At 39.3% G+C, this 18923-nt stretch overlaps 1 protein-coding gene across 2 annotated transcripts in view; it reads left to right on the top strand.

Annotated features, from left to right (window-relative positions):
* Positions 1–3457: 3457 nt before the first annotated feature.
* Positions 3458–18923, top strand: part of LOC145087166 (pectinesterase-like) — a 36373-nt gene continuing 20907 nt past the window's right edge. Inside the window, exon 1 of one of the 2 annotated variants that reach the window (XM_079025087.1) lies at positions 3458–4534. In XM_079025087.1, coding sequence (XP_078881213.1) covers positions 3574–4534 — 961 coding nt within the window. In that variant the 5' untranslated portion in view covers positions 3458–3573. The remainder of the gene's footprint in view (positions 4535–18923) is intronic. The other variant, XM_079025079.1, reaches the window with a different exon arrangement.

The raw sequence follows: 18923 nt of genomic DNA, 5'->3' as shown, positions 1-18923 counted from the left end.
CACTTGAAGCTTAGTAGGAACAAACTTGGTGTGCAATTTTCCAGACAGGACAAGCTCTCGAACAAAGTGATGATCGATGTCAATATGTTTAGCTCTCTTGTGGGCGACCAGATTTTGACTCAAGAAGATGACACTTAAATTATCACACAGTAAGGTGGGACGCTCCGTAGGCAAGGCATTTAAATCACGCAAGAGATGAGTAATCCAGATGATTTCAGCAGCAATGTTTGCCATAGCCCGATATTCAGATTCACAACTCGATCTTGAGACTATAGGTTGTTTCTTAGCACTCAGAGAAACAAGATTTCCTCCAAAAAAATATCGAATAGCCATAAGTGGATCGCCTAGTTTCAATACAGTGTGTCCAATCCGCATCAGAGTAACCAACAAGTAAAGATTTTGAGGGACACAAAAAAGTAAGGCCATGATGAAGAGTACCCTTGACATAACGCATAATCCGCTTAACAAGAGCAAAATGTTCTACTGTTGGAGAGTGAAGAGACTGACTTTCTTAATTTACAACATAAGAAATGTCGGGCCTGGTGATAGTAAGATATTGTAGAGCACCAACAAAGGACCGATAAAGAGTAAAGTCATGAAAAGGAGTATCGTCGGTGGTGAAAACATCATTAGTGGCTAAAGGTGTGCCAACATGTTTGGAGTCAAGGAGACCTGCACGACTTAAGATATCATGAGCATACTTACTTTGACTAAGAAACAAGCCATCAGATGTGTAGGAAACTTCGAGTCCTAGAAAATAGCTCAATTTGCCTAGGTCTTTAATAGCAAATTCATTCTTCAAACACGTGATGAAGCGATTAATGGAGGAAACATCATTACCGATCAAAATAATGTCATCAACATAAACGAGTAGATAAAGTAAAAAAGATCCACGATGAAAAATAAAGAGGGATGTATCCGCCTGACTGCACTTAAAACCTTGTGAAACTAAGAAGGAGCTCAAGCGTTGAAACTAGGGATGAACATTAGAACCGTCGGAACCGGAACTGAACCAGAACCGAACCGGAACCGGAATTGGTAATAGGTCCGGTTACCGGTTCTTCATTTTTATGAAAATCTGTCCCGGTTCTAAAAACCGGAACAGGTATGACATTTTTTTTCATTTTTTAAAATACGTATAACACGCTCATATGAAGTCGAAATTATTTGATTTTTTTCCAACATGTAATTTGAAGTTTGTAATTCATTTTTGATGGTACAAACATATGTTTTTGTTAGATATGCAATTAGACACATGCCCCGAAAGAAAGCATATCGATGTTGCGTTTTTTTTTTTTTTTTTTTTTTTTTTTTTAATTTCAGCATTATTTTTTTGTTTTTTTAAATGTGTATAACTCATTCATATGATGTCGAAATTTTTTAATTTTTTTTCCAGCACGTAATTTGGTGTTTGTAGTTCATTTTAGACTATAAAAACACATATTTTGATTAGATATTGAATCAGTTATAGACCCCGGAAGATAACATATTAATGCTGCGTTTTTTTTTGTTTCAGTATTTTTTATTTTTTTGGAATCTGTCACCGTTTTTAAAATGCACATAACTCACTCATATGAAGTCGGAATTACTTGATTCTTTTTTCATCATGTAATTTAGTGTTTGTACTTCAATTTAGAATGTAAAAAGTCATAATTTGGTTAAATATTGAATCATTTACAAGTTCTAGAAGATAACATAAAATCTATAGTATTTCAACCGGTTCTATTTTGAAAAATAACCGAAAAATCGGGACCGGAACCGGAACCGGCGCTAGAACCGGCGATCCGGTTCCCGGTTCTTATAATATAGGAAAACCGGTTCCGGTTCCGAACCGGTCCGGTTCCAAAGCTCATCCCTAGTTGAAACCAAGATCGAGGAGCTTGACGAAGGCCATAAAGGGCTTCAGTCGACACACATGATGAGGGTAACGTGGATCAATATAACCAGGAGGTTGTTCCATATACACAGTCTCACTAAGATGCTTATTTAAGAAAACATTCTTAACATCAAGTTGATGAAGACTCCAACAATTTGTAATGGCCAAAGATAAAACAACACGAACAGTTGTGCTTTTACTACATGGCTGAAAGTATGAGAAAAGTCAAAACCCAGAATTTGAGTGAAACCTTGTGCAACAAGTCGAGCTTCATGACGATCAATGGTACCATCAGCATGATATTTGGTTCTATACACCCACTTAGATACAACAACATTTGTCCGATTATTATTATCTGATTACCAATTAAGTTCCATAAATAAATCAAATTGATCATTAGCAATTATAGTTAATTGACTATACAAAATGTTGAAGAAGAATGTCAGGTTATTCGAACTAAAAAATGAAGCATAAAATAAAATTAACCAGAAAATAGTAGATTCTTTCCTGACCAGTAACTATACCAAATAACTTCTTAAAGGTTTTCACGGCACTCTATGGTTGTAAGAATAAAACCCCATGATTTTATTACATATCATTGTTCTTTCCAATGGTTACGCAGCAATGGTTACGCAGGAATTGATAAAACAAAAAAAGAATATTTGAAAACTCGGAAGAATAGAAAATTATGGCTTTTTACCATACTCTATATATGGTTTTAAAAAATCTATATCGTAGTAATAAAAAGGAAGTAATGTTGCAGACTTGCTTGCAGTTATGTGTATGTAGGCATGGAGGTTTTCATTTGAAAAGAGCAAAAAACAAATGTCGGCCTAATTAATAAAGCCCACACGTAAACATGGGGTTTTTCTGTTTTTGATAATTTAACAGAGCTAACTTTGATATTTATAACACATTTACAACTTTCATTAATTAATTAATAAAATGAGTATTAGTTTAATTACTTTTAATTGGATTAAAAATAGGTGTAAGTGTAATCATATTAGAGCATTCATAATGGTGAGTTCAACGAGAAAGTTGAATGAGATGATAAGTTTTTGTATTATTAAATGGATGAAACTCTATTATTGTTAGATGTCATCTTGGCATTCAATAGATTTGAAATTCAATAGTTATTTAACTCTTCAATAGGAAAAATGAAAGTTTTTAATTCTTAAATATTTATTATAAATTATATTTTGTAACATTATATTGAATTTTATAGAGTTCAATCCATTGTAGGAAAAAAAAATAATAGAGTTGTATGAATTGTAAAAAAAATAATGTGGCAATCCATTGAAATCTATGAAGTTCAATGCGTTGTGAATACCAGTTGGCTTGCTTGGAACTCATTTCTTATTTTAGACTGTTTTTACAATTGGTTCGAATTTCTTGACTGTGTCTTTCTATTTACTCATGTTTTAGTGATATTTTGCCTGCCTTTCAAAAAAAATTAATAAAACGAAGAATGATTAGTTACAAAAAACTTATTCAGCACATGACTACCCTTTTGAAGAACAATTTTGACGTATCAATTACTTGTCGGCCTAATTAATAAATCCCATCTTCTTTCTACTCTATTAGCTTATTATTTCCACTCACCACCAAGCTTCATCCACCCGATCGCATGCATGCATGCGTCTCCTCCACTTCTAATTTAGTAACCACAGTACGCGATCACACAAGTTGTTGTCACTATGTTCATCTCCAGCAACAAAAAAACCACAGTATTTTTACTTCTCTTTGCTTCCCTCCTACTAACTTCTCACGTCCATGGAAGTGGAACTCATCTTCCAGACTCCGACATCATCAAATCCTCGTGTGCCACCACATTATACCCCGACATATGCTATTCCACCCTCTCCACAACCAAAAACCCCGCAACTAACAAGGATGTAATCCAACATGCAATCAATAAAACAAAAGAGATAATCCAAGAAAACTTCAACAGCATAAAGAAGCTCACAGCCACTGCTAATCTCACTAATCGCGGCAAATTGGCTCTCCATGATTGCCTAGAGATGGTAGCTGGAACTTTAGAAGATCTCGACAGGGTGATCAGAGAACTCGAGGAGTATCCAACCAAGAAATCCCTCAGACAACATGCTGACGACCTCAAAACCCTCATGAGCACCGCCATCACCAACAAGGAAGCCTGCTTGGACGGCCTCTCCTATGATGCAGACTGCCGGAGATTGCGCGAATCAATCATTGAAGGTCAGGATTTGGGAGGAAAGATGTGTAGCAATGTGCTGGGTATGATCACGAACATGACAGACACAGATATGGCCAATTATAAGGCAGATTCGAATGCACGAAAGCTGAAGGAGAAAAAGGTTGTGAAGTGGCCGGAGTGGTTGTCTAGGAGAGATAGGAAATTGCTACAGTTATTGCCGCTAGGACCGACGCCAAACGTGATTGTGTCGAAGAATGGTAAGGGAAATTACACAACAGTGGCGGCAGCCGTGGCAGCAGCGCCGGCGAAGAGCAAGAACAGGTACGTGATAAAGATATTGGCAGGGGTGTACAGGGAGAATGTTGAAATTCCAAAAAACAAAACCAACATAATGTTTATCGGGGAGGACAAAAATACAACAATTATTACCGGGAATAAGAGCGTCACGGGTGGTAGCACTACTTGGCTCTCCGCAACCGTAGGTTAGTGTACACGTATATATTTTTTTTGGACGTGTGTTTTTCTTCTATAGAAAAGTGATTCATACTTCTAACATATTTCATAAAGCGATTCATATTTAAAAAGTTTTCAAGAAAAATATTACATATATTAAAAAAAGTTTTAACCATTTTATTATTTTAATAACAAAAAAAATTGCAAGGCAAATTAATTTTAAAAACAACCAAACATATTTTTTCTAAACATGACAAAATGACTTCTAACCAGTGATATTCTTTTTCTTTGAAATCAAAAAATAGTGATTTGAAAGAGTAATGAAACTCCACCAAATATATATATATATATATATATATATATATATATATATATATATATATATATATATATATATATATATATATATATTGCGCGTCATGTAATTGGACATGAATATAAAGTTTTTTATTATTTAGGGGTGTGCATCAAAAATGACTAAGCACCAAAAACCCATGATAAAAGAAAAAGGGATTTTGATTTGAAAGGGTAATGAGCTATCAGTGATTAAATGTGAACCAAGTTGAAAGTTCGTTACATTTTCAAGTCATTATCTCATAAATAGTTCTAAATGTTATTAAGAATGAACACAAGCGAATATTTAAGATCACAAAAGTGAGTATGTTATAATATTCGTATGATATATCTTTAGTATATAAGGTACAAAAAACAACACTTAGAAATGCAGTAGGAGCGATTTCAATCATATAGAAACTGAAGGAAAAAAATATCGTGATGGGTTCAAATTTAATTAGGACATAAGTGACAATTTTCACTTTAAAGGGTGAAGATGGTCGTTGTAGATCGTACGAGAAAGAGATAACATATGATAAAGAAGTGTGAAGATAATTTGATGTTACATTTGAATGAGGTTTTTTTCTTTACAACAATAAGATATTTGATTAAAGAGCGTGGGTGCATAAGATCATGGTTGTGTTGTTGTAAGAGAAAAACCTCGAAAAGTCATTTACTGCTCATGTATCGCTCCACGACCATGAGCTTATGCATACACACTCTCTAATCAAAGCTATTGTTGTTGTAAAGAGAAAAACATCATTCAAATCCAACATCACATTATCTTTATACTTCTTTATCATATGTTTTCTTTTCTTCGTACGATTTACAACGACCATCTCCACCCATTAGAATGAAGATTGTTGTCTATGTCTTGAGTAAATGTTTGAACCCACCACGATCTGTTTTTGTTCAGTTTCTATGTGACTGAAGTCGCTCATATTGTATTTATAAGTGTTGCTTTTTGTAACTTATACACTAAAGATATATCACATGAATATTAAAACATACTTACTTATGTGACCTTAATATTCCGATTGTAGTCGTTCTTAATAATTAGAACCATTCATAAGATAATGACTTCAAATTGTACCGAACTTTCAATTGTGTTCATATTTAGTCATTGAACTTTTTTGTGCGTGATTTATCAGAAATTATTTGAAATTGTTTACATTTTGCCCTCATGATCGGTTACAACCGGTCATAAGTGTAAATTTTGAATAATTTCAAATAAATCAGGGATATATCAAACACACACACAAAAAAAAAAAAAAAACTTTTGTGACTAAATATGAACAAAATTGAAAATTTGTTATCCTTTAAAGTCATTATCCCAAATAAAAATTAAGAGTAAAAAATCAAACCTTTTAAAAACCAATTGTTTGGTTTTAATTTTTTAGAAAAAAAAAATCATTTTATGTATATTTCTTTTTATTATCAACGTTTATATAGAAAAAACCATAAAGAACATAAAAATACAAACATCAATAACTTCATCTTGTCATTAGAACACATGACATTTTTGCCGACGGATACTATCTTATACACTAAAACCTATAATTACAGTGTAAATATATTCTTAAAATTAAACATCCCCAACCTATTATATAAGAATAATATTCTTGGTATATTCATATCAATCTAAGTTTTATAATTTTACTAAAACAACTTCTATATTTATATTTATTAAGATTTTACAAACTCAATCCATAACTTTTTATTAATATAACTATATAAATTGTATTATTAAAAATCTATTACATTAATTACTTATTCATATATAATTAGTTATCGTATTATTGAAACAAGTTGTTTATTAAATAAAAAAAATAACATTTAATTCAAATAAAAATAAATACCATACATACATTTTAAAAATATTATACATACACTTAAAAATACTATATATTTATGTACTGAATGTTTCTCATAAGTGGTTAATAAGTTGATTTCGTAGATCGAAATGAGTGTAACACTCCAAAAATCACAATAAATTTACAATTTTTAAAGCCAACCATGAATCAATATTGTTTACAAAAAGAGTTATTGTTTCAAAAGTATTATTGCAAATCAGAGTTTTCCCAAGACTCGAAGACATAAAAATTGAAAGTTGTGTACGATCACGCCTTCGTCTTCCCACGATCCTCGGAAGTACCTGAAACCACAATCTAAAAATGTAAGCTTAATCTTAATGAGTTCCGCCAAAATACCAACACACCACAACAACCAAGCATAAAGTATGAACAACCAGCCTAACTGGACCGCCTCGTAGGGCCTACAACCTATCTAGACCACTCTACGAGCCTTCGGCACGACTAGACCGCCTCGCATAGCCTATAGCTTATCGGGACATCTTGAGGTGTCTTGGCCAACAACACAAAACAAGACGATGTCGACCCAACCCAACATGTCCACATATGCAACAAACAAACATAAACATAGAGCCAACAAATACAGATAATCATACGGTTCTAATGAATAGCTAAAATTATCATATCACTATCCTGACCAGGATAAATAGTCTAGTGGGTCGGCCTTGGTGCCTTTGACCCACGGGTATAGTGAGGAAAACTCACATCACAGTCTGACGAATAGTTGAACAATTCACTGCTCCAAATATCGGCTCTACGGGTCACCTAATCAACAGATAGAGACCAAGGCTTAACTATAGCTCGAAATACCCAAAATACTCTTAAGTCAAAGTTGGTCAACATGGTCAAAGTCAACGGGTCAACGAGTGAACTAGGTCCACTCAGCTGAGTACACGTGGTGTACTAAGCTCCTACGTTGGGCGTAATCCTGCCCTGACCAGAGTCAGGAATTTAACCACATACGTACGACATATGCTGGGGTACGTACGACGTACGCTAGGGTACACACGTCGTACGCTCAGAATATTCTTTTCTCAATAAGAGCTTAATGTATTAAGCTCTCACGTCCAAATTTTAGATCCAATGCCAAAATACCAATAAGATTCATGAAGTTTCCAACTATATGACTTTGCATGTCCATTAAGTGCTTAATACACAAAATCCCAACTTCTTAACACCTTAAGACCTTCTAGAGGATGCATGGAGAAAAACTAAGCATCAAGACCACATTTTTATGACTCAAAACCCCTCATTAGGTCTGAAAGGATGAATAATTTGACTAAGATCATGCCATGCTCAAGAATCATCCTATGTAGGACCAAAAATGCCCTAAATGAAGAAATGCCTAGATCTACAAGATAAGATGATCAAGTCATTAGCTTTCTACCTCTTCGAGGTTGCTACCAAGCAGATAATCTTATATCTAAGTTACTCCCAAGCTCGAAGTTCTTCTTACCACCTTCTTCTTCTTCAAGAATACCACAAAACACATAGATAAGCTCAAGATGTACTCTTCTCACTTAGGGTTGGCTAGAGGGTCGTTTTCTCATATGGAGACTGGCGAGGGAATGAGAAATGAGGGTATAATGATGCTTAAATATGGACCAAACCCTAAAAATTAGGGTTTAAGGATTTACCATGTATGCCCCGCCTCCGTGGTGTACGCTCAGCGTACTAGGGTATGCCCCAGTACACCTAGCGTACACAATGTACGCTTAGCGTACTAATCTCTTGACTAAAATTACCAAAATGCCATTATGGCCCATTCTTGCAATTTTCTCAATCCCAAAGGTCAAAATGCAATATCCTTTCATACATAGAGTTAAAATTGAAAACACCTCATCATCAAGATGTTACAATTCACCCCACTTGAAGTAAACTTCTTCTTCGAAGTTGGCTGTCACGACTAACCTTGTATAATGATCCCGCATCTCCACCTTTGGCTCCCAGGTTCACTAAGAGCTTCTCTGATGTTGTCATTGAACCTTTACCAAAGGTACCTCCTTGTTGTGTAGGATCTTCATCTTTCTCTCCATTATCGCTACCGGCCTTTAAATATAATTCAGGCGCTCATCGACCTGAATATCATCCAAAGGGACCACTACCTCATCGTCCAACACGTACTTACACCACTGTAAAGCATAGAAAGTGTTGTGGATCTAACTGAGCTTACTTGGCAAATACAACCGGTAAGCCACCTTGGCGATCACATGGATCGGTGTAATATAATGGTGAGACGTTCAGTATTACCATATTGCTGACCTGAAACTCCAAATCTGATCGGCGACAGTCGGCATAACTCTTCTTTAAACTCTGAGCGGTCTGCAATCTCTGGCTGATCTGATGGATAAGCTTTGTGGTCTGGAGGACTACTTCATTCCTTCCCATGACTCTGTGACCAATCTCCCCCCAACAAACTAGGGTACGGCATCTCCGACCATACCGGAGCTTAAACGGCAGGACACTAATGTTGGAGTGACAACCGTTGTTGTAGGAACACTCCATAAGAGGTAGGTAGGAATTCAACCCCCACCAAAATCTATGACATAAACCCGAAACATATCCTCAAGTGTTAGGATGGTCTACTCACTCTGGCTGTCGGTCTGCGGATGATAAGTAGTGTTGAAATGTAGCCTCATACACAGTTCCTCGTGGAACTTCTGCCATAATCAGGAAGTGAACCGAATATCACAGTCTGATACTATGGAAACCGGAACCCCATGACACACAACAATCTCCTATGCATACACATCAGTCAATTTCTCAGCCGAGGAGCTCTCCCGGATGGCTAAAAAGTAGGCGTTCTTGGTCAATCGATCCACGGTGACCCAGATAACATCAAATTCCTTGGCAATCTTTGGTAACTTGGTGATAAAATCCATGGTGATCTATTCCCAGTTTCACATGGGAACTTCCAAATGTTGTAACTTGCAATGTGGCCTCTGATGCTCAGCCTTAACTGTAACATCCCAAAATAAGACCCAAAAATTTCATTTTTGATTTAATAAAAACATTAATCCAAGATTGGCATACAACCCCAAAATATCAAAATGTGACAATACATCAAAACATATCAAAGTCTGGAAAAAGATGGTATGTGCTCTATAATCATCTCAGGTTCTTCCCTATCGATCCCGATGTACCTGAAACATAAACTGAAAACCATAAGCACATAACTTAGTGAATTCCCCAAAAATACCACATACCATACATAAATACACACATATTAGGCGCCCGCCCCACATCGGGCTCCGCCCGGCATTGAGTCCCACCTGGCCTCGGGCCTCGCTCAGGATCAAGCCCCGCTCGATTTATAGATCTGTCAATCATCAGACCCCTCCCAATACACATCCAACATATAAACATATAATCATACTAACACATGCAATAATCACAAAGATAGTAGCATACAATACAATCATCAGACCTCGCCAGGCATCGAGCACTGCTCGGTATACATACCAACGCATACACATGCAAGAGTCACGTAGACATCTAGCATCTTGTTATAATAAAGCATGGGTCGACATTGGTGCCTTTGACCCGCTAAACACACAGAGGAAACTTACCTCGCACTGCTGAATCTCACAGAAATATCCTTGGCTATTAGCCCACTAAAATCCCCGTGTTATCACAAAATAACATCTAATTAATAATTGGATCCCGACTCACACTAAAATTCCAACCTAGGGTAAAAGACCTTTTGATGGCCCAAATTCCAAAATAATCATCTAAGGCCCAAATATGGCCCAATTTTTCTAAATTAGGCCCAAACCCTTCATGGACCTTTAACCAAAGGTCCAATAAAATATCTATAGCCGAAAAATAATATTTTGATGGCTCAACAAGGCCCTAATCATCTAGTGTCCAAACCTGGACCAACACCATGAGCCCAATCATTTTGAAGTCCGGCTATTGAGTACACGGGGCGTACTCAGCTCGTACGCTAAGCGTACTTGCTTAAGGGCTTGTACCCACAACATACTTGCTTGTACGCCTAACGTACTCCACCCTTTCAGCTAAATTTATCATTTAACTCTTAAACGGTTAAGACTTCACTCCAACACTTAGATCTGACTTCCTTAAGGTGGTTTATCACGTAAAGTTGCCAACTTTAAGCGCATGCATGGCTTAATGAGGCTCTAGAGCTCAAAAGAGCTTAATAAATGACTTTACACATGCATGAGACCATAAATGCCATAAATCTTGCATTTTTTATGGACAAAGGGACCTAAAGGAACCTAGGTCTACCATCATCCACTTTTGGAGTGAATCAAGAGGCTCAACAACCCAACCATGGACTCAAAAAAGCACAAAATGGCACCAAACTAGATCTAGCAACATGGATTAGTAAGATTGAAGCTTTTTACGTCACATGGAAAGAAAATGAAGAACAAATCTCAGATATTCAAGATCCAAGCTCAACTCCAAATGGTTTAATTCTTTTTCTTTTTCACAAGCACCCAAAAATCACACTTTAAGGCTCAAACTGTCAAGATCTCACTTCGGGTTCGATTTTCTAGACAAGACGGGATGGAGGATGTCTAAACATAACTTAGTGAGGCTATCACAAGGTTTAAATAGGGTGCAAAACCCTAAAATTAGGGTTTCATTAATCCATGCGTACTCCATGTACGCCCGACATATGTGGTCCAAGGTCACAATCCAAATCCCAGCTAGTACGCTAAGCGTACCACCTTGTACGCCCCACATACTAGTTCAAGGACCAAAATGTAATACTTTTAGTAAGGAAGGATTACATATGAAACTTAAAATTTTTCCAAGCGTTACAATTCTCCCCAACTTAAATCAGACTTCGTTTTCCAACTCCGTTGCACCGAATTACTCTGGATAGTGCTCCCTCATCTCATCTTCTGGCTTGTAAGTCCACTCTGAACCCTTGCGGTGTTGCCATTGCACCTTCACCAACTCCAAAACCTTGTTCCTCAAGCTTTTCGTTTTCCAATCAATAATCTCCACCGGTTTCTCGATATTATTTAGGCGGTCATCCACTTGAATATCCTCCAATGGTATCACTGTGGAATCAGCTACTAGGCACTTCTGCAGTTGAGAGACATGGAACGTCATATGAATATGACTGAGCTTGTAGGGAAGGTCCAAGCGATATGCAACCTGGCCTACCCGAGCCAAAACCCTGAAAGGACCAATATACTTGGGCCCCAGCTTACCCCAATTCCTAAATTGGATGACACTCTTCCTAGGTGACGTCTTCAGGAGAACCATATCCCCCACCTAGAACTCTAAATCTAATTGACTTCTATAGGCATTACTCTTCTGCCGAGTCTAAGTTGTCTTGAGTCTACTCCGAACCTGCTGAATCAACTTAGTGGTCTTGAGTACCACCTCAGTACTCCTCATAACACGCTGTCCGACCTCGCCCTAACAAATCGGGGTCCTGCATTTCCTCTCATAGAGCATCTCGAAAGGAGGTAGATCAATGTTCGCATGATAACTTTTGTTATACGAAAATTTCGTTAAAGGAAGATACGTATCCCAACTCCCACCAAAGTCCGAAACACACGCCCGGAGAATATCCTCTAATGTTTGAACCGTCCACTCGCTCTGACTATCAATATGTGGATAGAATGTTGTGCTGAAATGGAGACAAGTACCCAACTCGTCATGGAACCTCTTCCAAAACCTAGAAGTAAACCGAACATCTTTGTCGGAAATTACCAAAAACTGGCACCCCATGACATGCCACAACCTCCCTGATATAAATATCACCCAATTTAATGCAGAAATACTCTCCTGAATCAGAATGAAATGTGTGCTCTTGGTCAATCGATCCATGATGACCCAAATCGAATCCACTCCATGCGCAGTACGGGGTAACTTCATGTTAAGATACATAGTAATATCTTCCCACTTCCATACGAGAATCTCCAATGGCTGCATCTTGCTGTGAGGTTGCTGATGCGCGACCTTGCCTTTCCAGCAAGTCAAGCAGTGCTCCACATACCAAGCCACATCCTGCTTCATGCAGGGCCACCAATAATAAGGACGAATATCTGTATACATCTTCATCGCCCCAGATGAATGGAAAACCTAGACTTGTGCGCCTAATCCATCAAAACATGACACACACCGCCCCAATACAGAACCCAAACCCGCCAATGTAGAGTCAACAACCCACGGATATCATAATCGAAGGAAGCCACATGACTCACAATATGCTTACTTTATCGGTGCTCTTCCTTCATAGCTTCGACTTGAGCCTCACGAATCCGCTCCAATAGCGAAGTAACCACCATCATCCTCAAATATATGTCTCTAATCGGAGTCATAACCGCCTTGCGGCTGAGAGAATCTGCCACCACATTAGCCTTCCCTGGGTGATAAAGGATCTCACAATCATAATCCTTCACCACATCCAAAAACCACCGCTGCCTCATATTCGGATTCGGCTGATCCATCAGATACCTCAGACTCTTGTGATCCTTGTAAATATTACAACGGACCCCATAGAGGTAATGCCGCCAAATCTTGAGGGCAAAAATCAAAGCCTCCAACTCCAAGTCATGCGTTGGATAATTCGCCTTATGAGGCTTTAGCTGCCTCGAAGCATAAGCGATCACGCAACCCCTCTACATCAAAACTTCTCCCAAACCCGTGATCAACGCATCACAATAAACCACAAAACCCTCAACGCCCTTTGGCAGGGTCAGAATCGGTGCCTCACATAACCTCTGTCTCAATGTCTCAAAAGTTGCCTGCAGCTCAGGCCCCCAGTGAAATGTAACCATCTTCTTCGTCAACCGAGTCAAAGGAACTGCTATCTTGGAAAAATCCTAGATAAATCTCCAATAGTAACCAGCAACGCCAAGGAGAATCTGAATCTCAGATGGAGACCTCGGAACCGCTCACTGCATCACAGCCACGACCTTGGCCGGATAGACCAGAATACCATTCTGGTTGACAAGGTTCCCCAGAAATTGCACCTCGCGCAACCAAAACTCACATTATGAGAACTTCACGAAACATCTCTCCTTCCTCAAAGTCTCCAACACTTCCCTCAAGTGCTCCTCGTGCTGCGACTGAGTCTTGGAATAAACCAAAATATCATTAATAAACACAATCATAGACCAATCCAGCATCGGCCTGCACACGCGGTTCATGACGTCCATGAACACGGCTGGAGCATTGGTGAGCCCAAAAGGCATCATCACAAACTCGTAATAACCATAACGAGTCCAGAAACCTGCCTTCTTCACATCCTCCTCTCTAACCCTTATCTGATGATAATACGATCACAAATCAATCTTGGAAAACCAAGATGCACCCTGAAGCTGGTCAAGAAAATCATCAATCATTAGGAGTCGATAACGATTCTTCACTGTTACCTTATTCAATTCCTGGTAGTGAATGCACATACAATGAGACCCATCCTTCTTATTCACAAACAATATCGATGCTCCCCGTGGCGAACGGCTCGGTCGAATGAATCCATTGTCTAACAACTCTTACATCTGTGTAGACAACTCCTACATCTGGGAAGCAGCCAACCGATACGGTGCTTTGGCTATCGGAGCTGCACCTGGAACCAGATTAATCCTGAACTCAACATGCCTCTCGGGAGGCACCCCAAGCAAATCCTATGGAAACACATTGGGATAATCCTGAACAATCGGCACCTTATCTGTAACGACCCAAAATTCAAGACCAAAAATTTCGTTTTATTTAAGTTATTATATAAAACCATCAGTATAAAAACATTCATATTAATATCTAATGTCAAAACCAAAGTATCAATAATCAAAACATATTATCATAAAACCATATCAAAGTGTAAACCCAATGATCTCATGTACGGTAGACATAGTGTGATGCGCTGCGATCAAGCTGACTCCTTTCCTTTGAAAACAAGTACCTGAAACCAAAATTGTAAACCGTAAGCACGAAGCTTAGTGAGTTCCCCAGAGCATACCCCACACACAATCCACATAACACATATCATATTAGCTATAAAAGTTATCTTTACCACATAACACATATCACTTTAGCTGTACAAGCTATCTCTACCGCATACCACATATCATATTAGCCATGAATACATAAAACCCGTAAGAATGCCATGGGCTACCCCACATGGTCTTTACCTAGGACTAGCATGGGCTACCCCACATGGTCTTACATCCAATGCCATAGGCTCCCCCACATGGTCTTTACCTAGGAATGCCATGGGCTACCCCACATGGTCTTATATCCAATGTCATGGGCTCTCCCACATGGTCTTTACCTAGGAATGCCATGGGCTACCTCACATGGTCTTATATCCAATGCCATTGGCTCCCCCACATGGTCTTTACCTATGAATGCCATAGGCTACCCCACATGGTCTTATATCCAACGCCACGGGCTCCCCTCGGGGTCTTCCATGCAAAAGCACACAATCACATATTATAACAAATCACATATCATATCAAATTACATAATGACCAATTAAGTCCCTCCTTTGATCTTTTCTTTAAAAATCAGCCCCAATTTTACCATTTAAACCCTGCCCTCTAAAACCTTTACAAATTAAGTCCAAATGTAACAAAACAACCCCGCCTCGAGAAATCTTTTTTATATTTGATCCAAAATTACTCTTTAACCCTCATCATTTCAAATTCCTTTCAATTTAAGTCCAATAATTTACCAAATAGTCCATGCCTTCACAATTATTTACAAAGTCACCTGAAACTAACACTTTTAACCCCCGACTTCTAAAATTTGACAATTAGCTCTTCGAGATCGTCCTTTTATATATAATTATTTATTTTAGGGCTACTATTCGTTCATTAATTTATTTATTTTTCTAATAAATAAACGGGGTGTTACAACTCTCCCCCACTTAAATTAGATTTCGTCATCGAAGTCATTCTTTACCATTCCTTCCACACCCAACCACTCTTATAATATGGTCACCATCCTGGGCGCACCCTAGCTTTCTCAGGGTAGCCGTGACCAATCTTCGCAAAGCCCTAAAATTCACAAATGAATGAATTTCTCGCAAGAAAATAACATCTACTTGATCCGAAATTTATTGTCTCGAGACGGTAAGAATCCCTGACAGACCACTCATACTGAATCATTATCGTTGAAGAGTTTGTTTATCCCTCAACTGACTACTCAACTTCTGATAACCTGTAGTTTCCCTTTGGAAAAATGAGATCACAAACCCATGGTCTCCCTGCAATTCATTTAGCATAACCCAAACAATCTGGTATTCCGTCCGAACTTGCAACCTAGAACACAAATACTAATGTTGCCCAAATGCTGAAACTGCCCGAACACTGAACTGCCTGAAGCAGTATGTTGCCACATGGCTACTTTCCAAAATCTAACGAGACCTACCTGGTCTTAATTCGTTCACTAACCATCTAAAATATTGGGTTCTGGACCGGCTGCAGAGCCAAGGGACTCCCACTTAGTCGCCTCACACGACTTCTGAACGAAATCCTTCTATGGAACTAGTTGCCACTAGTTATCATGCCACTGAGGCTCTAATAACCTTCTGATCTTACTGATCGGGTCCATACGTCGAATCCTGTCATCATCAAATCCAAGACTGAAAGTGATTTCTACCTGACCAATGGTAGCCTTATCTCACACGTTCTTAAGTAGTCCATTGCTTCCCTAATCTCATAACTGTAGTGACGTTCCTACCGTCCTATCACTGGCTTAAGCAGATCTAATCCCTCTGTGTAAATCCCTAATCCAATCCGTGGACTTTCATATCCTCACTATTGCACCCGAACTGGTGGGTACTCCTGTTCCTTCCGCTACCTAACAACGTGCTCCTGCTATCTACCAACTTAGTGACTGCTACGGCTACACCCGCAAACTTACAACACTTCCCACACTATCGGACCGCTAGTGAATGTTATGGTTACATCCACAATCTTACAACACTCTCCATACTATCTGATTGCTAGTGAATGCTACGACTACCCCCGTAGTCATACATCACTTTCCATACTACCTGATTGCTAGTGAATGCTACGGCTACCCCCGTAGTCTTACAACACTTTCCATACCGGTCGAACACGCATGCGAATTAACACACAATTGAGCTCGAGTCCTAACTGGATCTCTAACTTGGTTCCCAAAACCTGTTGTCCGAAAGTCTCGAAGGCTGCATCCTGCTAAGGCCCCCAACAAAAGGCCACCGACTTCTTGGTTAGTCGAGTCAAAGGAACTACAATCTCAGAGAAGTACCATATAAATCTCCAATAATAACCCGCTAGACCCAAGAAACTCTGAACCTCAGCTGGAGACCTCAGAATCTCACACTGCATCACAACCTATATCTTGGCTGGATCGACCAGAATACCCTTCTGGTTGACAAGTGCCCAAGAGATTACATCTCGCGCAACCAGAACTCACATTTGGAGAACTTTACAAAAAGTCTCTCCCCCACTTAGATTTGACTAAGTCCTCACTGTACGCGAGAATTGAAGGATTCCCAATCCTACTCGCTTTCTAGTATCTCGTTGATGACAGCCCGTGCTTACTAATGCTAACGATCAATTACAAGACAAATCTTAAGATCGCCCATCCTCTGAAATCTTAAAAGGGACTCTTGAAATCTGGTCCAGTCTGACACCTTAGTCCATCTATCATGCTGTCAACTAAAGGCCTTAATCTTCACTCTGGCTGGCTAATCCTCATTCCCACTTCTAACCTTGCAGCACCACTGAACTCTAACCGACAATAGCCCATGCGAAAATACAATTCTCTTGAACATCCAATGACCAACCACTTATGCCTATAACACCCGCAACTAACAATACCATCTTCATGCTATCGGTCCTTTCCTAGCAATAGTAGTGCCTTGAACTACTAAGTTCATCCATAGACAATTGTTGACCACACCCGAACCATGATAGAACAACTGAACGTGACTCCACTGGAGAACTATCGCTCTAACCTTGACTGAGTATGCTCTACATATTACTCCTGCACAGATCCCGACAAAGATCCGAAATGATAACGGTACACGCGGAACCCACTCCGCAAGATGCGTCCCTCTGTGGGTTCATCAAGGACTTTTCGACATGTAGGATGACATATATGATCCTTGATAACCCAGACACTAGCAGAAAACCGCCCTGAGATATGACTTATCCAAACTCACTCACAATCCCAAAGAGACGAATCCCCAACATCCATCTAGTAGCAATAGAAGATGACATACCCGCAACATCTGGAGGAATACTGATCACCTTCTGCTGACATGACCAACCCCGCTACCCTATAGCAGCCTAAACCCTTGGAGCGACAAACTCCCTTGTGCATTGTCTTGTATGTGTTGCACTGACTCCGGCCCTGCTTGCCTTTCACCCGATGATCAGAAGTCATGGGTCTCTTCCCGGGACCCTCTACTATACGCACCTGGCACAACCCTCTCTTTCCAGGGTGCTCTAAATCGATATCGTATCTGCAACTTCTTGGAAATCATATCCTTCAGGGTCTGTCACCCTGTCACGCTTGCTAGCTTACTTGCCAATGGCCAAGCTGCAACAACTGGAACGTCCTTTGTCCCCAAACCGGGTCACAAACTTCTCCCCAAAGCTTCTCAGATTCTCCAAGACTCTCACCGATTCGAGTATGGATCCTATGCTTTCAGTAGTACGAGCCCAATACTACCTTCCACACATATCCATACTTTCCTCGGCAATCCTCCCGAATCCTCCAAGTCACTTCCTCAAACTGATGCACCCAAGTCTCACTAGTCTTTACTACTAACCTGCTGAATCATATCGTAGGCGTTCCTAGGTTCCTGACCTCGCCATGCCATCAACTGCTGAAGAACTCCCCATGATGCCAGCCATCCACCTCCTGGATATCGTCACATCCACTTAGTAGCTGACTCCCATCACTCAAGAGTTCCATAAAGCACAAAGCAAGCAGCATTCGTGCAGTAACACTCTGATCCAAAGAACTATCATAGAACAATCCGCCCACATACCATAACTCATGCTATCCACATCCATCCATCCTCACTGTCGGCTGCCTTATTCATGCAAATTATACACAGAACAGGAAATAAGGCCAAATCAATTATTCCAAGGCTATAAGATCCAAATCGTATACAATTTTAAAAGCATACACATAGCAGTTACAAATACCAGTTATCATTCTCATTCCAGCATGGCATCCAATATTCTCGCGGCTACAAGCATCACATATCAGGCCAACCTATTGC

Source organism: Lactuca serriola, chromosome 1 (assembly GCF_051521515.1).
Source record: "Lactuca serriola cultivar US96UC23 chromosome 1, Lser_US96UC23_V15, whole genome shotgun sequence".
NCBI lineage: Eukaryota > Viridiplantae > Streptophyta > Magnoliopsida > Asterales > Asteraceae > Lactuca > Lactuca serriola.
Note: the sequence above shows the minus strand (reverse complement) of the source record. Positions and strands in the feature narration are given on the sequence as shown.